Raw genomic sequence first — 24,437 nt, 5'->3', positions numbered from 1 at the left:
CGTTGGGATGGGTTGTCTGGGGAGGCGGTGGGGTCACCGTCCCTGGGGGTGTTCAAGGAGAGGTTGGATGTGGTGCTTGGGGACATGGTGACAGTGGTGGTGGGTGATATTATTGGTGGTGGGTGATATTTTTGGTGGTAGGTGGCATTATTGGTGGTAGGTGATATTATTGGTGGTAGGGGACGGTTGGAGCTGATCCCGGAGGTCTCCTCCAACCGCAGTGACCACGCAGCGAGCCCCACCACGCTGCTGCGCATCCATGTGGGGCAGCGAAAAGCAGCACAAAACAACACGCAGAACAACCGGGGCACACGGAACAAGAGCGGCAGGCGATGCAGAGCACCGAGCTGCCCTTCCCTCAGCGATTTGGGACAGCGAGCGCCTCACCGGGGGCTCCCAAATCCCTCCCCCCCTCAGCCCCCGGGGGCCGCCTCTCCCCACGCGGCGGCAGCAGCGGAGGAGGCGGAGGAGAGGAGGGCTCCCCGCCTACAACTCCCATCAGCCACCGCGCCGCGCCCGGCGGCGCCATCCTCCCCCCCCACTCCCCTGAACGGCCGCCGGGCCCACGTGACGCCGGGCAGCCAATAGCATCGCCGGATTCCCTCCCCCCCCACCCCTCCCTCCCCTCCCTTCCCTTCCCCGCCCCGCGGCGCTGGTGCGGCCGGACCGACCTAAGATGGCGACCGTGGAGCCGGTGAGCGCTGCGCCGCCGCGCGCCTCCCCCCCCCCCCCCCCTTCATCCTCCTCCTCCTCCTCGCCTTCCTCCTCCTCTTTCTCCTCTTTCTCCTCATCCCCTCGTTGCCCTCGCTTCTCCCCGCTGGCACCCGGGGCTGTGGGGCGCGGGCGGCGCCGGGCGGCTCACGCGGCGCGGCGGGGGTGGCCATGTTGAGGCGGGCGGGCGGGCGGGCGGCCCCTCATGGCAGCGGGGGGGGGGGGGGGAGGGCTTCGAGTCGGGGTCCCCCCCCCGCTGTCTGTGGGCACCCCGGGGTGGGGGCACCTGGGGGTGGAGGGAGGGGGGTGGGGGTTGTGCTGCTGCTGTTCGTGTGTGAAAATCCCTTATCTTTTGTGAGGAGGGCGGTGCGGCGCTGCAAAGGGTTGGTTCTCGTGGTTTTCTGCCTTTTAATAAATAAAAATCGCCCGGTTTTTACTCGCCGGGGAGAGGGAAGCGCCGCGGTGCTGGTAAATGGGCTGACAGTTGGCCAAGGCCGCGCCGCGGGGGGGTGAAGGGGCCAGCAGCGCCCTTCCCCTGCTCGCCCGCCGGGCTCCAGCGCTTGGTTGTGTGCCCAAAATGCGAGCCCGGGGTCAGCGGGGCCTTTGTGCCAGCTGGGAGCTCGGCAGGTGGGAGTCTGGTGGCCCTAAGTGACTGAAGTGGCACTAAAGGCATGGCTTTGGCTCCTCTTGGCCTGGGAGCCTGTCTCCACACTATTCTCTATTCACTATTCTCAACTATTCATTAATTTTTGCACAAGCCCGTGATCGTATGTCAAACCAGGCCTGGCACCTTATCTAGCCCCAAATAACTAATTTTACCAAACCGTTTCCCAACAGGTTTGCTTCCCCAGATCCACTTTATTGTGCAGTAGTTGCTGTGCTGCCCCAGTAAAGCTAGAGGATAGGGAAACACTTCGTAACACCTCTGAATATTCTGCTTTGTTCAAAATATACTCAACTTAAAGAAACAAATATCAGCCGTACTTGTTTATTTTCAAATTTACTTAAATAATTTCTGTTTATTATCCTTTCAGGTGGCTCACAAGTCTCCTACCTACGCTTCGAGTTAGACCTACATTGTAACTGAGATCATAGATGCTTGATGTTGCATAAATCCTGTGTGATTTTCAGTTGAGCAGATCGGTTGCGTGTGTGTGTGTAGGGATCTGATTACCCTGTGATCATAGGGAGCGTTCTTGCAGACCTTCAAAATCTGGACCTAGGTTTGTAGAGAAGTCTTTTTGAGCAAACGCGATAGAAGTCATTGCAAGAAGTATTCTGTGCAACTGCAAGGTAACCTTGATTCTCTAATTAAGTTAAAGGGGAAAATAGGCTAGGGAGTGAAAGAAAAGGGCAGTATCAGCTGTCCCTCTCAGCCCTGTGTGATGCTTCCCGAGTGTGAAATGTGTCTCTGCTAATGCAGAATACTCATTAATGCATTTCTTTTTAAATGCTCAAATCAGCGATGTTTATAGAACTCGCGTGTTCTCAAATGTAGCATGCATTTTATATCCAGTTAAGAGGCTGGAAAAGCTATTGAAACTATTTAGGAATATTGAGAATCGAGGTTAGGGTACTGTAAAGACTTCCGTGGAAGTTGGGAAGAACAGGAAGGTTATTCTAGGTAAATATAAACCCACTGCACAGGGTGCAAGGAAAGGAAAACTTGGACCTCTGCAGAACTGAAAGGTTAAGGCTGTCAGCTTATCTTGTGCTATCCAGGTGGTTGCTCTTTTAAGATGATTCCGGATTAATTTGCTAGAATATGCAGAAATGTGTCCTATTAGTGTGCTTGTATTTGTAGCCTTTGGGGATTGAATGTGATAAGATAACAGCGTGCAGAGGTCCACAAAGTCAACAAGAAAACCAGTAATAACGCTTTAGTAAACAGCAGTTTACCAAAGGTGACTCTAAAACGTAGCCATGCAGAGGCTAAGTTGCAAGTGGGGATAAATTGCGTGGAAGTAACTCGGGTGGGAGCACCTGAGCCCTTATCACTCACACTGGAAGTGGGCATCGTGCTTGTTTGCTTTGCTCTGTGACAGTTACCTTTACACCTGGGCAAGTGCAGTTCTTACGAACTTGGTTCCCCATTTCAAGGCTAAGGTATGCAGGTGAAAATCAAGTTACGTATAGCTTGAAAAGTGCTTGTTTGTGCAACTAATCATCAATAGGTAGGGCTCAAAGCTAACCCGCTCCGTCTTTAAACGAAATAATATGACTTCTGACGGGTTACAGACATAGTGGTGTAGAACCGGGGCATTCTAGGAAGTTCAAAATAGCTCCTGAAATACAGTTTATGCTGAAAGGTATTTATTTTGTATTAGTGACAGACAGTATGTAAAGGAAATGCAGGTCAGGCTGAACTTCAGACTTAGTCTTAAGCAGGTCTTTCTGCTGAAGTGATGTCAGTGACCTGCTGTGGCTGAAATCAGTGCAGTATTCAGGTTTAGTACAGTGAACGCTTATTCCTGCATGTTTCTGAAATGCAGGATAAATGTGTCTTGGGTGCTCGTTGAGAGCTTCAGTAACAAGCTGACTTCCTAACTGTAAATTCCCTTTCTGACTGAATGCAAAGCTTCCTATAATACTGTAAAAGAAGGAGGGCGTTAGATGGTTTGTAACCAAGAAAAACCTTTTTCTGAAAGCAGTTCAAGAACAATTGTATTTCTCAGAGCATATAAAACTTCAAACTTATTTGAAACGAACACACAAAAATAGCATATGAGACTGAATCGTGTTGCTTCTGCTGAGGCTACCTGCAGGTGTGGAGGGCATGGGAAATTTCGATGACAAAATGTGACCCCTTCAGCAGCTCTGTGAAGATCAGTGTGAATTTTGAGGGGACAGAGGGAAATCAGCTGCAGGATGTTGGTAGTATGCCTACAGCGTGAAAGGGAAATACAGATTTTAAAAAGGAATTAATGACTTTTTCCTCAATGAAATTAATATTTTTTTAAAAGCTATTTTTAAACTAGAAACTTCTAAGTAGCCACTCATTCCTAAAGTCCTGAAACCTAGTCTGTTTTGAATTGGTTGTGCTGTAAAGGTATTACAAGTGTGGTCTACAGATGTGAATGTGCTGTGTGCTGTAGGTGGTTTTTTAACGCCTGCCAATGACACTTTGTCATTTATTACATAGTGGATGTAAGGCAGGCAGTGAAGTTTTACCGTTTTAAAAGTTTTTTTTTTTTTTTTTTTTTACTAGATGTGCAGAACAGTTGTTCAAATGAATAATCTTCTAAAGAGCACTCCGTTTTTCTTGCATCCAGTGCTGTTTGTCCAAGTAGCTTGTGTACATTTCATGCTTTACAGTAATCGGGCATACCCGTGATATGTCCAGGACTTTGTTTTTCTTTTTGTGCTTGAAGACTGATCTCCTCAGCAGCCATACGCTATTAAACAGCTTTAAATTAATAGTCAGGGCAGCAGCAGTGTGCAGACTGGCACGTGATGTGGCAGCACAAGGGCAGCCTGCTCATACAGGTAGAAAAACAGACATGGAGATGTTTTGATCCACCGTGTAACTTTTTGACTAATTCCAGACATGAGATTGTGAGTTAAACATTGAAAATTTGATGGATACTTTTAAGTGTATGTAACCACTGTTTCAGAAGTCAAAAGGGCTGTAATCTTTCACTTCTTTTAAAAGCCAGGATTACATTTTCTGTATAACAAACATCTCCTTCAAACTCTGGAGGAAGCGTGTGGCTCTCCCACTTCAGTCTCTTGTTCCTGTCCTCCTGTACACGTGTTGCGTTTCTGTTCTAATTTGGTGGGATGTCGCTGTTAAAATCACGTCGTAATTTGTGTTCTAACAGCGAATGCCTTTCTAAAAATCCGTGGTGTTGTCAGTAATAGTGAATGCTGTTAGGATGGGTGCTCCCTGTTAGGCCTTGGTTACGTCGTGCCTAGAATGTATTTGTCCTGGTGTCTGGAAAGCTATTTATCAGTGCTTAATTGGTAGTAGGTGGCTGTTGGTACCTTTCTTCTACCTAGTAATACGCGTGCCACACAGGAATGAATACACAGAGGTAAAAATCCGAAGGGTTGGGCATCAGTCCTTCAGTTCCAGTTGCTCGTAAGAATACAGAGTTTATTTTGTGTTTTCTTACGACTCGTACTTAGTTGTAGGTGGGCCTAAATCCTTTTTTTGTCCAGAATATTCGAGATAAATAAATAGATCTCGGTTTTTGTACTTTGTGGATTGTTATCCTATGCGCAGTGGAGTAGCAGCTATCTGCAGTAAGCACCAGGAGATAACTGACAGGCTTTTGCCCTAGACTGGAGCATGCGTTTCTCTTGTTCTGCTGGGAACCCTAAACAAGGAGGTGGATGTAACTGAGCTTGGTTTAACACAAGGAAACTTCACAGGCTTCTTCCACGAGCTGAATCCTCTTAACTTTCAGCAGGAGTGCCCAGCAGTGCGAGGTGGCATCCTGCTGGGACGCAAACATCTCTTCTAACTGGACTTCCTGACCAACGCCTGTAGGTCGTTACAGGAGCAGAATGAGGTCTGGGCAGCACCTGGGAACGCTGGGTGAGACCTGGCAGAGCTGGTCGATTCTCTGAAATAGCCCGACCTGATTAAGCAGCGTTTACTGTAAGTCGCCCTCCCTTCCTGTCCCCGTGGCACGCACGCCTTCCTCGGATGTGTCGGTCATTACGCGCCGCGGAGAAGGGCTGAGTAACGCCACTTCAAGCCACAAGTGTCAGAAGGCAAGTAACGTGCAGATGCGCACAGTCAGTAAATGCTGAGTAGGCGAATGTTTCACAGACTTCTGCGGGCTCATTCCTACATCAAAAAGCATGTGGGTAGTGAATAAATGTCACTCTTAATTACGTGCTGTGGTGTGCGTGAGGAGCAGGGTTGGCCCCGTGAAGCTTTCCAGTTGGGCTGGTAATGCTACCTGGTTTTATTACGTCTGCTTTAAAAGCAGCAAACCCGGTGACGGCTTAGCTTAATGGCAGACGCAAAGTCAATTTTAGGCTAAAGGATGCGTTGGGTATGAGCAAGAGCAAAATATTGCGAATAAATTTTAATCTGGAAGTCCAGAAACTGCTGGTGGAGACGGTCTGGCTTTAAGTTAGTAGCGTAGCAGCTGCAGGATTTCAAGGTGTGTGTTGTTAAAAATGTATTTGGCATAACCTTAAGTGATGCTGTATCCACAGAATCACTGGAAACGTGTGTTAGGTGCTTGCTTGGGGCTTGCTTTTGAATTTCAGTGCCTGGAAAGAGGTTGGGCACAAGGAAGGGACTTTGCCAGTTAGTGAAGTTGCACCGCTTTGTATTTGATTAATGGGAAATGCTGGACAAATATTTCCGTTGGGTCAGAATGGCGAGATAAATGCGAGATGAAAAGATGTGGGAGCTGGGATGGTTAAATAGCTAAAAATTGTTCTCTCTTTGACAGCACGGGGAAATAAATGGTGGCACGAATTAGCTGCTTTAAGCTCCTGCCTGGGACCAAGCCGAAAGCAGCGTTGTGGCAGAAAGCTCTGCTTGCAGCTTCCCACCTGTTCCCGAGTTCATGGTGTGTGCAGCTGTGCCTATCCTCAGCGGGCAGCCTGGTCCCCAAAAATTCCTCCTCCGGCTGGCTCTGTTGTTGAGGGGAGCTGTGTAATCCTGAGCTGTGGCAGCAAGCTGTCAGGTGCTGATTTTGGGCAAGAGCCTGAGATGTTCACCTGTGAAGGGTGGCCATCAGTGCACAGGGCAGGCGCTGGGGCTTGTCAGGTTCTTGTGTTGTCTGCAGGTGCTACCTGAATTCTTCCTAATACTGCCTTGTATTCAAAAATGTGAAATTGAGCACGTGCAGGGCTAATAACATATAAATAGTGATAGTTTTGTATCGATTCTTTCAGTTTAGATTGTTGTACTTCTGGAGGAGTGACCGGGGAGATGTTAGGATCCACCCTTTGTATGGTGACAGCTCTTTGCTCAGCAAATGTGAATGAGTTCTCAACTGACAGCATTTTTTGGGAGATGCTCTGCATCTGTCAGAGTCCTTGGAATGTAAATCTTCAGTGCAATAGCACTTCTAAATCAATCCTAAATATTAGAAGTCACACTGTGAATGCAAACAAGCATTATCACAAAATCCTGTGTTTAGTTTACTTCTAAAACACCAGTAAGATTTTTCTGATTATTTTTCTTTATTTACACATCTGTTTTCAATAACTTTTCTAAGTTGCAGATGGGGCAGCACCGCAATTGTAGTCACTGGTACGTCTTCACCTCTTCTAGCATAAAGCAGACTGTAACCAAAAGGGAGATACTGAAATACCTCTTAGGTGTATTTGACAGCCTCTGAGCATTGACCATCCCGTGTGTGTTTAAGGGAGAAGGTGGATGTCTGATTGCATCACATTAAAGTAGATGGGGCTAATGCTGGAAATTTTATTCAGATAAAGTTTGAAGCACTTGCTGACAATATTTTTTTAAGAGCTGTTTAGTTTTTTATAACACTGAAGGAGATCTGACAGATTGCTTAACACTGTGTGTCTGTGGGTTTGTCAGTGATGGCTCTCATTAGGGGATCTTGAGGAAGCATTTCTTCTCGGGAGAGGCAGGAAACATTACTACCTGCCCCTTGCACTGAGTGAATCCAAGCAGTATCCTAATTGTCGCTGCCCCTCTTAGGCCTTCTCGTTTCAGTCTTCTCACTGTGAGCATGGGGGTGTACGAAGGCATTCTCAAACATGGCAGAAATTACGTTTAGCTTTTGCACTGAGATCTCTGCTAGTTAAACTAAGCGTGTTTGGGTTTTCTTTCCTGAGCCTAGCAGTGTAATTTATCTGAAGCAATACGTGCTTGATGAATGGCACTTGGTCCGTTGATAAAGGAAGGAAAATCCGTGTTAAGCCAGATCTCTAGATGTGACCTGAGGAGTTTGCCAACTGGTCCCGTGGACGTTAAGAAGTGCTGGTTGCTATCACTGGAAACCCATTCCACTTTTCAGCAGCTTCGGTGATGATAAACTGGAAATTGCTCCCTTAATTAGATGACTGACTTAATCCGCTGATTTCCTTAATCCACTCGTGCGCTGCTTTATTCTTTTAAGACCACAAAGATTAAGTTCAGTTTTAAGTACTACTTCTGTATCGCTGCTCTAAGGGATGTCCAGAGTCTTTGGACCTGCTGTAGTTATTATGGTTTATATTTACATATACCAACGTGCTTTTTTTTCCTGGTAGCTGTAGGAAACAAGCTTTATTCCTCATCTCTGGTCGACCCTATTCTAGTAGGGACTGCGGATTAGGGAGAGGTGGCAGTAACTGGGGGAGCATTGGCCTCACAAAAACGCTTTGTTCCTGCTCTGAAGGAACGGCATGAGAATTTCAGACCTGACGCGGTGGTTTCTTGAGTGACGAGCTTGAGGGGTTTCACATGCAAAGGGAATATATTATTTCACTTCTTTGTGTTTAAGTATATTTGACATCTCTCGTACTCTCTGGAGATTTGAGAAAATAATGCATGGAATCCGCCTCATCTGTGGTAAACCATATGTGTAATTAAATTGCAGTTTGACATGCGAGAGCTAATAGTTCAAACACGTATGTTTGGTGCCTGAAGCCTTGTTAGCAGTGATACTGAAATAAAGGTAGTTACTTAGCATTTCGTACGATACCTAATTTCAGACCTGAAAGTTCTGGTCATGTCTCAGACTTGTAATAACATTTTTTTCTAAATAAGCGAGGACTGCATGTCTGTTTCCAGTGATGCTTTGTCTGAACCGAAAATTGACATTTTCATTCTGAAATATGATTGTTCTGGGAATGAATTTAGAGGCGCATGTTCTATATAACGTGCCATAATGTGTATTCCTGAAATAACTCCTCTTAATTTGAGACGGCGCTAAGCGTGGTAAGTAAACAGAGATGGAAACGGATGGTGTAGGAAGCAAGTCAATGCAGAGCAGAGTGTGAATTCGTGCAGCTAGTATTGGACCCGTTCAGATGGCGAAGAATAAAGGGATGCAAATTCTGCTGCTGTGGTGTGATTTGTCCCCCCCAGCCTGAGATGAATTAGAGGGAATTTTTAGCTTCAGCATCTTAAAGTTACTTGAAAGAGCTGAGGTACCTCAATAAAAATTGAGAAGGGACTTATTAATCTCCTTTCTTCAAACAGGAAACCACTCCCAACCCTCAGCCTTCAGAAGAGGAAAAAACCGAGCCAGCACCTACTCAGGAGGTTGCCAGCCCTGAACAGTATATTAAGCATCCACTACAAAACAGGTAAATAGTACAGAAGAGTGATGGAAAACTTGCCAAAGATGGAAGAATGCCTGTGGCTTTCCAAATGTCTTATTTACCTTATTTGTTTTCTAGCAGCATTTTGAGTGTGTTCTGAAGATCTTTGCAATGAATGAGGGTGTAGGGAAAAATGTAATCTGATCCTGTTTGAATTTAGAGCTTTTAACTTTTCAGAGTGTTATCATGGAAGTTGAAATCTTTTCCAAGTTTTCATACTGCAGCAAGGAACTTCTGCAGACAGGTAATGAGAGAGTACAGGCTTCCTATTCAGGCGGAGGCAAGCGGAGATTTTGTTGCTTTTGTCGTCTGATGTTTTAAGAAGCTGCTGCCTGAGATGAAGTTATTGCTGAGCAGAACTGAAGGTCCTTCTGTTCTGCCTCATACTTCTGGCAATTAAGGTGCAGTTGTAAAGGCTTCTCGTATTTCTTCTTGGGCTTACTTCTTCGTATCTTACGACTTTTCTCTCATTTAGAACAGGAAGTTGTAGAAACTGAGTCAGCCTAAGAGCTTATTATTAGACTTGGATCATCTGGGTGGTTGGTGTCTGCAGTTACAGTGTCATTACCTGTAGGAAGCACAGCAGAAGAAACCCTGCGGAGTAGTCATGCATGCGTTTGTGTCAAAGTCTCATTAAGAGAAAGCTGCAAGGTGCTTGAATTCTCTTCTTTAACGAGGAAGACGTGGAGCAGCAGTTGAAAGTAAAGATGCTGAAAATCCTAAGCCCTCCTTACTAAATTCTGTGTTCAGCATGCAAAAGTAGGTGCTTCTTAAATTAGTAAGCTGCTACTGCTGTATGACTTTGCTGTAGAGACAGTGAGGACTTCTCAAGTACAAAACTTCTTGATAAACCTGCACTTGGACTAACTTCCTGCAGGAAAGCAATCTTAAGCTCAACAGGGCGAATTCCTTTAAATATGCGCAGAAGCGACTCCAGCAGGATACGTACGCTTCAAGCAGAGCAGCTAGGAGGTAGTTTTTCCCCAAACTGCAGTGAGCTGCAGAGCTGGGGAGTCCTCAGCACTCACTGTTGATAAGTGCTGCCCCGAACTGAGCATGCTGCCAAGTGGCCCCTTTACTCTTTTCTCTCCTGTAAGTGTTGAGCAAACACAGAGAATCATGCTGTGCTACGTGCATTTCATTTTCCCCTTATTTTCTCCTCTCTGCTTTTATCCTTTCTCTTTTTCCTGTAAATGCTTTGCTTAAATTGTTGCTGACACTCTCTTAGAAGTGGTCACGGAGCTATTACTAGAAAATGGTAAACTTCCAAAACAAGGTTTGAAGTGTCAGGAAAGGCCACAAAACAACAGACTGACAGCAGGTGACTTCAGGAGTACTCTGGGAAGATAAATCCACTCTAGTGCTAACTTGAGTGAGCTCAAGACTACTGAAATGATCAAAATGAAAAATAAACCTGTTTTATTAAATGCCTCTTCAGGTATCCTGTTCCAGCATTTCAGACAATGCTCTTTAGATTCTTAAATAAAATCTTGGAGTGTAAGGGTTCAGTTTATGCTACGTGTTGTACTCAGTGGAGATGATGTTGAAGAAAATGGGGTGGAAATTTTAATTTAATCTTCGTGTCTATAAATCTGAACTCCTGAAATAGAGCTAAAGTTGGTGATTTTGTACAGATGGTTGCCGTTAGCAACAAGCTCAAAGCAGCTTCCTCTCCTAGTATTTGGAGTGCTTGGGAAACTTTCATGTCATATTTAAAACTATGGAATTATTAAAATTATGTTTTGGAACTTCCCTAAAGAAATTATGGGAAAGGGAGCTGTGTGCCTAGTTTGACTAGTTGATGGTGGTTTAGATCATAATTGGTTATTTGTGGTAGGAGACTGTAGTTAACCAGTGGTGATGAGGAGAATCATCTGTGGCTTTGAAGCTGAGTCATAGAAATGATCCAAAGGTATTTAAGTACATACCTGAACGGGAATAATCAATTCTCCCACAATTCTTGCACCTTGAACGCAAATACTGTTGACTTGCAGAGTTAGATTTGAGAACTGAGGTTTTTCATGTAGCTTATTGATGAAAATTGGCTTCCACGCCAGTCTGTTGAGATTTGCATATAGTAATGCACAATACTGAACTTTATTTGTAAGGTGCTTAAATTTCTAGATGCTATTTTTTTTTTTATATTCTTTTCTCCTTTAGATGGGCACTCTGGTTCTTTAAAAATGACAAGAGCAAAACTTGGCAAGCAAATCTTCGTCTGATCTCAAAGTTTGATACTGTTGAAGACTTCTGGGCGTAAGTAAAGGTTTTGCAATCTGCACGCTGCTGGCATACATTAGCAAAGTTTTATACCGGAGTCAAAACATGAAAAGAAAGTACTCCATTGATTGCAGTTCCTCAGATACAGTCTGAAATTTGTTTACGAAGTTGAAGGTGGGGTCTTTGAATTAAGTTGGAGAAGTTCTTTGTATTTCAAATGCACTTTGTTCTGCTGATAACACTGCTCACACATGGTATACGTGACGTAAATAATACATACGATTTTCTACATGCTATCATGAATTTGTAAACTCTCATTAAATTCTCATAGCTTGCTTGCTTCAGATGTGCAAGAATGTCTGAATCTGGAGCATAGTGCTTGGAAGACTGAAAATTAATGGCATCCTTGAAAGAACTTTATTAGAGGTTAAAGAAGAAGCTACTTTCATACTGAACTGCAAGTCTGCAGAAACAATTAGATAGGCTCAAAGAACAAGAACAAAGCCTGTGAAGGAAGCACTGTGCTTTCCAAACGCTTCAGTTAAATTCAGGTGGCTGACTTGGAAGGTGTTGCCTTCTGAAAGGATGGAATATGGGGAAAAATATCTTCTGTGTAAAGTGGCATGAGACAGAACAGAAAAATGTACTTCATGTTCTGCCTTTGCTAGGTGCCGCATGCTACCTTGAGTGTTAGGTTCCTAAGGTTTTTGTTGCGTATGTTCTTTCAGATGCCATCAGTAAGGGAGAGAGGGTGTCTCAAAGTTTGGTATAATTAAACTCATCAGTGAAATTAGCACCATCAGGGAAGAAACAGATGAAGATGCTGAACAAGTATTTATCAGTGTAGTCTGCGGGAGAGCAGTGGGATTCTGTTCTTGCAACCAGCTTGTGCATTCCTGCTGTGGGGGAGGCTGAAGGTTGTGTAAATAGTAGTTTGCAGGGTATGTGATGAGAGGTCAGATTAAGTTCATCAGTAAAGTTGGTTAAGGGTACGTTTTTGAGGTCATAATCAAGACTGGTCTGGAAAATTAAGATTTTAGATATCTCTGTTCTAGGTGTAAAGTCAGCAGCAACTGAGAATTTACGCCTCCCTAGTGATCAGACTGGGAAGGAGGGGTGTTGTTTTGGGGAGAAATTAAGGTTAATGTGAGCTTAGGAGGAAAGCTGGTAAATCCCTAACTTGTTCTTTAAATTCCTGTGCCTGATTCCTAGTTGTTAGGGTATCACAGTAATTAGTTTCCTTTTTAGTGCTGGACCATGACTGAATGTTAGTTGGTCTTGGACTGAAAGAGAGAGTAGCCTTAGAAGTGTGCATTGTTATCCTTATTTCATGTATGGGGGATAGGATACACACACACACACAGAACTTTCTTTGTTGCCATGAAAGTTCAGTGAGTTAAGCTTCTAATAATCGTCAGAAGGACGTTTAGAAGAAGGAATGGTACTTCTGGAAAATACTAAGGTCTAAGAACCCAGCAAGTGGTGATAAACCAGGTTCCATTCTGCTTCTGTAAGCCCAGAACATCTTAGAGCTAATGCTTTTGTACTGCTGAAAAATACTCAGGCAATAGAGTTGCTTCTGAAATAACTATAATGATGTTGAATTCTTGTATTTTATTGTCCTGTGTATTAATTTCTTTTAAAAAATTTGTATTTTAAAGTAATGCTTATTTTTTAATCCTGCTTTTTTTTTTTCCCTTCCAATAGTTTATACAACCATATCCAGCTCTCTAGTAATTTAATGCCTGGTTGTGACTACTCGCTCTTTAAGGTATGCTTGCTAACCATTTTTTCTTCAGTTGTGGATGTTGATCAATAGTTTCACAATTAAGCAATACACTTTCGCTTCAGACATGTAGGAACATAGTTGGAGATGTCCTGGAAGTGTCAATTTTCAGGAAGTCTCAAACATATGCCCTGTGAAAATCAGATGGCTAGTCAGTGGTTCTGAAAACGCAAGTAATTCCTTCAACATTTAACATAAAGACTTCTTAATCTGCAGCTATGTTTGTCGTCACTCTAGGTTTGTTTGTGTGAACAATTAAGTCTCAGTTTATATGATGTGGAAGGATTTTCCAACTCTGTCAGTTAATGTCACGTGAAATGAGTTAAGATGTGTGAGCTCTATGCGAGATTGCAATGTTCTACGGTATTCTGCATGCACACTACCAGCCAGGTGCACAACGTTCCTATAATTAACATTCACAGCACCAGTTAAATGCCATACTCCTTAGGCATGAAACAGAAAATTGTGCATGAGGCTGGCAGTTAAAGCATCCTGACAGTGTTCAAGCTAGCAATAGGAAATGCTGAGGAGAAATTACGCGTGAAATCCCACCTCTTGTCTGGAGTGGGCATCTTATCTGGAGCTCTAAATTAAATCCTAATCTCTACCGAGTGCTTCTAACGTACAGCTTCCTTTCTGGATTCCGATACGTAAATGATCCTGTAAGTACTGGTGCCTCGTTCCTCCTTTCCTTATGAAACACAGCCACTGGCTGGGCCTCCTCATTAGGCTGTATGCAATTTGTAAATCCCAGCAGCTTGAGGCAGTGAAGAGATGGTGATGCTTGGGTTTGGGAGGTAACAGTGGTTTTGGTGACTGAGAAATGTTACTGGTAAATGTTCAGCATGACCCACCTGCAGGGCCCACGGTTTATGTTTTTGTTAGAATCCTAAACTTGTCTTTATGTGCATCTATTCTGTTTGCATATTATCAGCAAAAACTTAATAATTAACAAGTGTGTGGAACAGGTATAAAATTGGCAGCTGTTGTGGGCTTCTGAGTGATCTCCTGCTGTTGTCCTTCAATCGTGACCTCATAAGAGCTCCCCTTAAAGGTGATGAAGTTTGAGCTCTGCAGCTGCCAGTGAGGGTGTTAAATTTGAGAAAGTGAACTGGCAGCGCTCCATCCTGTACACTGAACGCTTAACTGATGTGCAGCTCTCAATAGCCACTTCTTATCTGAATTTCTGTCTAGACGTTTACCTTCTTTTTTCATGACTAACTTTCCTGAAGAGCAGTGTAGCTGCTGGTGTGGGAGTGGCAACCAGCTGCTTTGCTGGAGCGCTGCATCCAGAGTCATTGAATTCAGTGCAGGGCCATTGGTAAAGCATGAATGAGACTGCAACCTGCTTCTGAATGGTCTGCTGATTTTTGTGCTCCTAGCAATTAAAACCCTCTTATTCCCAGCCTGTGTGTGCAGGAAGTCACTGAGATAGCCTGCCAGGGTATCTTTCAGCAAAGTAATCATCACGTAAGTCAAGCACTTGGGCAATGTTGCACCGAGTCCAAGATTTAAAATAAGGACTCCAGAATGTAGCTGCTAATTTTATCTGGTTTCAGAGAGGACAAAGTGAGTGTTTGACTTTGCCTGTTCCCACAGTTTTCTTTTATGCAATACTTTGTGGCCAAAACTTCTGCATGAGCTGTGAATCTCCCGTAGAAACAAACAAAAAGAAATCAGTAGAGAAAGTGTATTTTTAAAGCTGTTGTGGAGCTTTGGTATTGGTACGAGACTGTTTTTGGACAGGGATGTAATCTTAAACTATACACATCTTCTCTTCTGGTGCAGTTTCAGTTATCACTGGTCTTTTGGTTATTCCTGATGAAAAATACAAACCAAACCTGATTTAACTTGTGACTGTTATTTGCAGGATGGCATTGAACCCATGTGGGAAGATGAAAAAAACAAGCGAGGAGGCCGATGGCTAATTACACTAACCAAGCAGCAGAGACGAAGTGACCTTGATCGCTTCTGGCTAGAGACAGTAAGCATTATGGCCTCAAAAGTCACAACTGAGGAAACTTTTGTTCATAGTTAACACTTTAACTGCTCTGTTACTGCTGTACCCCACTATGAACTTTGAATTTCCTGCCAGCAGAGCATCCACATGCAGGCTGTATTTTATTGACAGGCTGTACATGAAGCATGACTTTTCCAATTGATGCTCAATGTAGTGGTATGTTACTGAATACTTTCTTGCAAAGGGCAGCGATAAGGGTGATTGCACTAACTTTTTCCTGCAGAGTATCCTAGATGTATTTGCAGAGCTATCAGTAATACTTTGTCTTGAATGCGAATCCCAAATTTATTTTAACTGCTCAAAGGTAATGGTTTGTTTTACAAATACTCTTACAAGGGGATGGTTTCCAGGTTTTGGTTTTGCTGAAACAAGTTTCAGATTTGTTTTTTCTTCATTCTGTACTTGTCCTAACACTAAGGTAAGAAGGAATAGCAAAATCTTCTTGTATACTATAAAAGTACTTCTTCCCCATTGCTACTATCTGTTTTGGGGTAGATTTTTTTTTGGAAATTAAATATATTTCTAGAGATGATATGGGTTGCAGTAGGTGTACTGTGGAAAAGAATACAACTATGCTATCTAGGAAACAGCTAAGAGTAGACTAAGAGATGCTAATAAGGGCTGAGTTCTAGGGGCATCTCTTACAGGCAGTGTAATGCAAAGCAATTTCATAAAATTAGCTTTTTTATTATTATTATTATTCCCTGCTTGTTTGAGAGGAAAGCATTCTGCCTCTTGAAAGGAAAGAATGACCTTCAGGATCAAAGCAAAGATGTGCAAATACAGGAGCTTTTAGGATATTTCTAGTCACTGTAATTGTGATTTGAGGAAAGGATGGCAGACGACATACTGTGAGCACTGTCTACCCGAGTAGACAAGACTCGGGCATTTGTGCATTTGGGCTTTCCACCTGAATATCTGTGTGGGCCCTTCTGACTCATCAGAGCCACCTCACGTGGCTTGGAAACATGCAGTCTGTATAAGCTTAGGCTTTGCTTTTTGTGTACTGACAAGTAGTGGCACAGCCCAAATAGCCAGGTGACTGATCAATGCTCTAAAACAATCCTGTCACTTCTAATTCTATTAACTATCTACAGCTATCTCCAATAAAAATCAAAGTTGCTTCCTTCTGGAACAAATTTTTATTAAAATCTAAGAATCTTTACCATTAACTGTAAACTAAACATGACTTGAAGACTTTCCCTCTTGTATAGCATTCCTGAAAAATGTCCTTGACTGTAGTGCTTATTCAGTGTGGTGGTCATCTTTGCTTACATACCTGCCAAGGCTGTTGATCAGTATTTCTGAATGTTTATGAGTGGTTTAGCCTTAAACATTTACAGCTTTCATTACTCAGTGACGATGTGCATGCTGCAGTTGGGTGTAACATTTAAAGTGTGTGTAGTTAAACGTAACTTTCTGTTGCCTTGATGAAGTCAGCCCTTGCAGCTCAGGGGTGCTGAAAGACCTGCTTTGTTCAACATGTTGCAAGAGTGTTGGATTTCCAAATGTCATAAGCAGTTCTAGAAAATTAATGTAATGGCAGTATGCTGAACGTAATGTGCAAGTGAAGCAAACAAGTATTCGTTTGGCGATGCATACTTCAGAAGGATAACTACAAGAGGTTCAGCTTTGAATATCTAAAAATTGCTTGTTGTATGATTTGAAAGGTGAAAACTTTAAGCATCACTTTCACAGTGGCATAGTGACATAGCTTAACCTGAGGTTCCTGAGGTGTTACCGCTTTTGCTGTTTCCAAACTTTGCCATTAGAAATCTGCGGGGATATCCTCGTGTAATTCATATGCTTGTGTTGTTGCACGTGCACTACGCTGTTCACGATGACGGATAGCCAGGTCAGAGTCTGTGGGAGCTCTGAAGCTTCTTCAGTGTGTTGATAGGAAATAATGCTGCATCAGATTGCAACTTTGATGAAAAGTGGTGTCTGATTTACCTTTGAATTGATACGTTTCAGAATTGAAGTTGGATCTTGTATAGCTGCCACATTGCCCAAATAGTTTTACACAGGTTCTTCCCAGGTAACGAATGTAAACTACTAAAAATTGAGATTTGTCTACCTGTGTGTCAAGTGTACTTTAGAAAGAAGATTATATTCCTTTAATTCTTCGTGTTTTTGGATCGGGAGAGTGGGAGACATAAATGATCATCTGTCGGAACTTGCAGCTGTCAGGACAGGAGAGAAACTTGAGGAGGATACCCTACTGCAACTCAGTTAACAATCGCTTGTAATGCTTGAAATTTTAATGATAATTAGAAGCTCATTGTTCCATGGCACGTGGCTATGAGCAGTAAAACATAATATTCCTCCAAGTCCTTTTTGTACACAGTGTTCTGTCTGTGAAGTAGGATTCCGACTTTGGACTGCTACTTTAATGGTTAATCTTTATTTTGTAGCTGCTGTGCCTTATTGGGGAGTCATTTGATGACTACAGCGATGATGTATGCGGTGCTGTTGTTAATGTTAGAACTAAGGGTGATAAAATAGCAATATGGACAACTGAATGTGAAAACAGGGATGCTGTTACGCATATAGGGTAAGTAATGCCACTTGCATTGTTGCTTCACGTTCATTCAAGACACGTTTAAAGCCAGTTAACTTGGTTAAATGTGTGCTTCTGGCAGATGTAATCTGAGCAGAGCTGTATTCCAAATTCAAGTACCTCAGTACAAAATTGCTTGCTTTCTGTAGTTTTTATGGGCTTACATAGGAACTTCGTTGTGCAGCTGTACTCTGCTGTAGCTTAGAAATGATCAAGAATTAAACACAAATCTTAGCAGAAGATATTTGTTTCAGAATATTTTTGTTTTCATCATAAGTAGTGCCTGGAAGTAGTGTAGATTCTATTGCAGCATGCAGTGGCTAACAGCGACAGTTTAATGGCACTGCAATCTTACTCAGACATGAAAGGTGATTAACAATATTAACAACAGACAAACTACTGTGGTACGCATCTTGTGCTGGTAGAAAATATCTGCTAGGTTTGATGTAAGGTTATCAGAGCGCACTTCAGAATGGCATTAATGACTAACAAAACAGCTAAGACACCTCTGTTAGAGAACTAACTGCAAAAGTTGAGTTTTTTGTAAACTTACCCAGACTTGACGCTACGCAGTCCACTACCTGCTGTTACATCGCCAAAGACCCTACATCAAGCTTTTATTTAACAGTTAAAATTGGAGTAGGTTATGGTCCTGTTAACTGCCCCATTATGATCAGGGTAAGTTAAAAGAATTAACTTCGTGTATAATTTTGTTAGAACAAGCCCGTTCAGCTGCAGACTGGTTTAGTCAGAGCTTGCAACCTAGAGCCATTAGTAGCTTGCATCTCTTACTCTTTTCTAAGCAACACAGTGTGTAAGGGGCTACTACTGCCTCTGTCTCTGAAGTCAGAAGATCCAAGGTGAGCTTTTTCCTCGAGCTCTTGTTGGGTAGCTGCCCATGACAGTGCTGTAATGAATTGGAGCCTGGGAAGGGGGTTCCAAAGACAAAAAAACAGCAAGTCTGTTCAAGTGATGTGTGTAGTGGTTAAAAAAAAAAAAAAAAAAAAAAAAAATTGTTCTAGGGAATTGCTTTTTAGTCTGGTTTAGGTTACTTTATCACCTCTGGAACTGTGGGCCTTGACTTTTTCATAGCTCTTCTGCTTGTGCGTGGGGGGATTATGGCTTGATGATACTAATAATATTCACATAAAGGCAGCAGAATCCCTGTGCTTGATATTTATGTAGTATATTTCTTTTGACAAGAGCTTGTCCTAACTTGTATGGTAAGTTATTGTTTGTACAGAACTGTAAGCTGATTTTTTTGATGCAACAAGCTAGAAAGAAAAATTCTGTTTAAAGTCTTTATACCTGAGAAAATGATTCTAAATAGGCAACTATTTTCTCGCGGAAGCATCAGCAGATGTTAAAAGCAGGTGTCCTGTTACTAATTCCTTCCTAAGAATTGTGTGTAAACTGTTGTTCTGTTTCTGTTCTCAGGAGAGTATACAAGGAAAGATTAGGACTTCCTCCAAAGATAGTGATTGGTTACCAGTCCCATGCAGACACAGCTACTAAGAGCGGCTCCACCACTAAAAATAGGTTTGTTGTTTAAGAAGACACCTTCTGAGTATTCTTTCATAGGAGACTGCGTCAAGCAATCGAGATTTGGGAGCTGAACCAAAGCCTCTTCAAAAGCAGAGTGGACTACATTTAAATTTGATTTCCATCTAAATGTTACTAAGATTTGTGAGGAGTCTCATTCGCCTTTGTCTTGTACTTCTGTGTTAATTTTTTTTTTTATTTTGGCTGAAGTAACCATTACCAATCAGAATTTTAGTACACTTCACCCCCCTGAGTCATAAATGTTTTTCCTGGCCCACTCTGTGATAGCTTGGTAGAAACATTACTATTACAAAAAAAAAAAAAAAAAAACAACACATTTGTTTATCCACAGTATTCAGACAAGTTGCATTTCTGTACCTGCAGGAAATTACTCTGTTTTACATTTGCATTGTATGCAGTAACATTTTGCTGGTTTGGAAAAGAGTATGGTGCATACAGTTTTCTAGCATTTTTTTATACAGCATCACTTTTGCTGTAACCTATGCTGATGGCTGCTAGATTAATTTATTTGTTTTCCCTATTTGATAACATTAGTGATATTTTGATTTCAGTTGTTTTTGCTCATGTAACATTGGTGAAGAATCTGGGAATATGACAAAGGTGGAATAAACATTAATTTTTTGCATTCTTTGGTAATTTTTGTTTTTTTTTGTAACATCAAAGCTTTGATACAAATTGATGCATTTCAGTCAAATCAGTGATCTGTTTGTGTGATTTCCTAAACATAATTGTGGATTTTTTTTAATGTAACACCATAATTTACATTCCTTACTAGAAATAGTATGTCTGTTTTTGTATCTTATGCTGTATTTTAACACTTTGTATTACTTAGGTTATTTTGCTTTGGTTAAAATGGCTCAAGTAGAAAAGCGGTCCCATTCATATTAAGACAGTGTACAAAACTGTAAATAAAATGTGTACAGTGAATTGTCTTTTTGACAACTAGATTTGTCCTTTTTTTTCCTCCATCTGTACAGCAAGTATTTGTACTTGTGACAAGGCGGTCTCTGCTGTGGCTTCTATTGTAGTGTCTTCCAAGAAAGATGAGTCTGGAGCTATAGTTTATTGAAACTTAATAAATCTTAGGTAGCACCCTAAACGAAAGTGGAATGATATTGATGTGGCTACTGTTTTTTCTTAGTGGTTGGTCTAACTGATCATGGCTTGTGCTGTTTGACTTTGGTGCCTACCAAGGAGTTTGAAGGTACTTGGCCGTTTGGGTGCAGGTGGTGACTACACTAAAAGCACTGAAGTGAATGACTCTAAGGAGATGAAGTACAAGCAAAGCGCACAAGGTAGAGACGTGGCTGCAGAGCAGAAGTATGAGGCACTAGGTAGTTTGCTATTGCGCATGTCTTGCTATGAAACAAAGCTTTTGTTGGTCTAAAAGATCCCATGGGGAGATGTATGTTTGTTTGACATGCAGCATTAGGGGGAAATTTTGGAGGAGGCCATTGTGTTAACTTTTTGTTTTGAGTACAGTGTAAGAAGCTTTTTCTTTATAAAAGTAGAGGATACAGCAAATTGATGCTGTTGTTAATATCCTACTTCTTAGTCCTTTAGGATCTTGCCAGGGCTGTGTAGCTCTCTAGTTAAACTTAAAAGCAGGTGCGTGTGAGTTTTTTTGGTCTTTAAGTGATAACTCAGAGCAAGTTTAGTCACTGCGGTAATGAAGCTTTAGTTTAATCAGGCTTTTAAATCTGCCTCTGATTAAGGCACTGAACAGTGTTTCTACTTGCATAGATAGACTTAAACACTCTCTTGCACGTTTTTTAAGAAATATGTTAAGTAGAGCATTAGGTGATACCAAAAAGGCATTACGTTAGCTTCTGAATATCTTATATCTATTTCGGAGAAACACTTAGAGTAGCTATCTCTGTCTAATGATACTATGCCTTCAGTATTGGTCACTAACCAGGCTGGATGTCGGAGGTGCAGAGCTGTTAGGCTGTTTGGAAGCTGGTTTCTGTGGGTTCTGGTGTAACTGGTTGCCTGCCCTGACTGCAGGAGTGCTAAGCCAGGTGGGTTTGTTTAATAGGGCCATTCGTAGGCTGTCGTAGGCACTACCTGTCTTCCAACTGACTGCTCCAGTGAGTCATCTCTTCAATTAAAGTAGGCTCAACGTTTCTGTAAACTATTTCTGTTCTGTATCATCAACCTCAAGCTAAGTAATACTTAAATAGCTTTGACACTTCCTAATAAGCTAGTATGCATCCTAAATCAGTGATGTTCGTGTGCTTGGAGGAGTTAAGATGACCTGGTTTCCTGAGTGGTAACATTGGATTGTCTAGCTATAGCTAACTGGTTGTCTAGCTCTATGTAATTTGGGAGCACTGTAGCCAGGCTTGCTAAAAAGAGTTCAAAAACGTAGGTAGTGCTGTCCTTCTGTAAAGAACTTGGGGTTCAAACCAAGTGCTCTTAAGAAAAGGATGGAGTGTTGTTTTTGTTTAATTTCACTACAAGGCTGAATGGAATATCGTTCAGGGTAGCTGTGTTTTGTTCATCTGGAAAGGTGGTCGACTGTACTTTCAGTGTGGCCTCAGGTTTCTGAGCCTGTGCCTGTTGAAGCAGCCAGCTGACTTGCACCGTGATTTGAAACCTTGCAGTAGGCTGATTTGAGGTTGCTCAGATAGTAACTGCTGTGTTTCTAGGAGACTCGAGTGGAAATTAAATTACGTGCTTGCTTTATCGAATATCTAACCGATGCCTGTGACTTCTTGCCAGAAAAAACAAGTGACCGTGAACCTTGTTCTCTCAAACTTGCAAATAGCTTTGTGCTGCATAATGTGCTTCTGACTATAACAGTGGCGTTTGTATTCTACAGGATGCTGTGGGAGAAAGCTGAGAGCTGTCCCATCTGTGTATTAATAAAATAGCCACAGGCTTATAAAACAAGAAGGTGGTAAACATTTAGGTTTGTTTACATACCTAGTTCTGTACAAAATACTTAATGTCATTAAACTTTTCAGTAAATGGGTAGCCATTGTCAATTTCTTGCAGTAAGCCTGAGGAGACTGAAGAGTAAATGTCTGAAGCATCAGTTCTGAAATGTGTTCATATGGTACAAAACCAGTAAAGCAAGGAAAGAAAAAACTGTTTCTGTACTTAAAGGAGTGCAAGAAAGTGCCAAAATATAGCCTGGGAAGAAGGGGTGACAGATGATGAGGAATGTGTGAACTAACAGCATCTGGGTGTACTGTAAGTCGTGGAACATGCAGTGCTTTGCGTTGTCCCTTGTCCAGCTGCGCTGTCACTGTCTTGTGTTTCAGGCTGTCTGTAGCTTAGAAAACTTAATTTTTAATGAGCTGCCCAAATTCTGGGAGTTTGAATTGGTAGTTTTTAGCAAACCTTAGGCTGAACTCAAAACTTCCATCCATCGTAATGTTACCTTTTCCTACATAAAGGCTTGGAAAAATACTCTGGACTCCATGGAACCCTTACTAAAAGCAAAAAGCATTGTTTCAACCTAGTAAAGTGGCATGCATTTTCTCTTGTACGTGTAAGTCTGGGCCTGATGGATTTAAAACTAGATTTTTTTGAAGAACATTCTGCACTGTGGAGTAGTAAACACCATGGTTGAGCTTACGAGTTAAATCCATAGGGCTGCCAGACTGCCTACCCCTGAAGTTTTCATGACTTCCCTGTGAATCCATCGCCCTCTTGAGAACAGGCAGTGGTTTCTACAGTTCTGACTAGCATTTAATGGGGTCTTGCAGTACAGTTCAGGTGTAGAACATGTGCCTTTCCACATGGAGCAAAGTGTTGGCTTGCTCGGGAACTTTGTGTGTCAAGAGTTTACTTTGTTCAGGTGACTTGGCGTTTTCTGCTGATGCTTGTGTGCTTTCTTCCTCCCCATCTCTCAGCTGCCAGTTCAGAAACAAATGAAAATGACATCAGAAGTAAAGGGTTTATACCCGGCTAGTTCATTTTGAATCTGTCCCACCTAGACCTGGTGAGCAGGAGTGCAGAACGTACTAGCAAGCAGTGTGGAACCAAACCTGCCTTAGCTATCGATGCACCTGCTGAACCCCTCCATTGCCATTTCAAAGCTCCACAAGCTGTTAACTTTGATCATCATGCATTTTGAGCCTTCCGGTGTAGTTGCTTGAACAGAATTACTGCCCTTCAGCCCCGAAAGCTTTGCGTTCTACCAGAACTTGTTTGCTGGAATCTAGTTCTGCAGCAAAGCCTTTCATAAGCACTTAGATCCCTTCCCGTGTAACAAAACCCGTGGTCGTTTCTGTTCTTGCCTGGCGCTTCCCCAGAAGACCACGGGATTCCCCAGCCCTCCTGTTCTTGGAGTGAAGCAAATTCTGATGTCCAGAGCTAAATGTTAAATGTGAATTGTGGCTGAGCACATGATTGTTTTGCTTCCCAGCACTAACTTGTTTTGTGTGATGCCTTAAATGTAAAAAAAAAAAACAAGCAAAAACCTTCTGGCTGAAGTCAATCTGTTGGTGTCAGTTGCCTGCTAACCAAACGTAACTCAGTTGTCTTACTCCCTGCTAGTACTGAGCCAGTGATGAGTTTAACCATGCATTTGTGGGGTTTATGATCACCTGTGCTCCTGTGCTTTTCCCATCTTTTTTTTTTTTTCCCTAAATCCTGGTTCTTTTCAGCTTTATTAAAATGTTTTTAATAAAGGTAAAGACCACACTGAGTCCAGTCGCTGCTTTTTTGGTCACTCTGATGCTATGTGGAATTCCACCTGTTGCTAAACCCAGATAAAGACTGTGTGACTTCTTTGGCATAATCTGCTTAGGGGATTTTCCTTAATTTTTTTTTTGTTTTTTTTTCCTTTTTTACCTCTAGCCATGTAAGTATGATAGCAAAACTGATACTTGAAAGTGTGTGTGAATATATCATAAAAGCAAAAATGACTCATCTATTTTTTCAAAGTAGAAAATGACTGTTTTTGTTATTTCTAAAGGATTTCTTTGGATGACTTTCTGTAATGAATTCTTGGATTTTGCTTACAGTAGGTAGTTAAACGAAAAAAATACTGATCTGATGTTGTGCCTGTTAGTGTTACCTAGCAATTGGAGCCAGCCTCATAGGCAAGGTCTGGCGTTCTCTGACATAGAGCAACTTTTTTTTGTTTGAACTTTCTCTTCCTTCGTACGAACAGGGTAGTTACCTTAGTGCATCTCACCCTGAGCCATATAAATATGCAGAAAGTATAATGAGAAAAATTGAAAGGTACTACTTTATTTCTGTAGTTTGAATGAAAATAAAGCTTCTGAGGAACTGAACGTCTCTGCTTCTTGACTGTATGGGATGTTGAGAAACGCAAATCAAGGACGAATTAGTAGTTGAAATGTGTTCAG

General features: G+C 42.2%; 1 protein-coding gene across 1 annotated transcript; it reads left to right on the top strand.

Annotated features, from left to right (window-relative positions):
* The first annotated feature begins 610 nt into the window (after positions 1–610).
* On the top strand, positions 611–20,042 carry EIF4E (eukaryotic translation initiation factor 4E). Its single transcript, XM_084519400.1, has 7 exons — positions 611–694; positions 8,840–8,946; positions 11,122–11,217; positions 12,889–12,952; positions 14,838–14,951; positions 17,402–17,541; positions 18,985–20,042. The coding sequence occupies exons 1-7, from the start codon at positions 677–679 to the stop codon at positions 19,097–19,099; spliced, it is 654 nt and encodes a 217-aa protein (XP_084375526.1). The 5' UTR covers positions 611–676; the 3' UTR covers positions 19,100–20,042.
* The last annotated feature ends 4,395 nt before the right edge of the window (positions 20,043–24,437 follow it).

Source organism: Aythya ferina (genome assembly GCF_964211825.1).
Source record: "Aythya ferina genome assembly, chromosome: 4".
In the NCBI taxonomy this organism is placed as follows: Eukaryota; Metazoa; Chordata; class Aves; order Anseriformes; family Anatidae; genus Aythya; species Aythya ferina.
The sequence above is the reverse complement of the archived record's forward strand: the minus strand, read 5'-3'. Positions and strand labels throughout refer to the sequence as shown.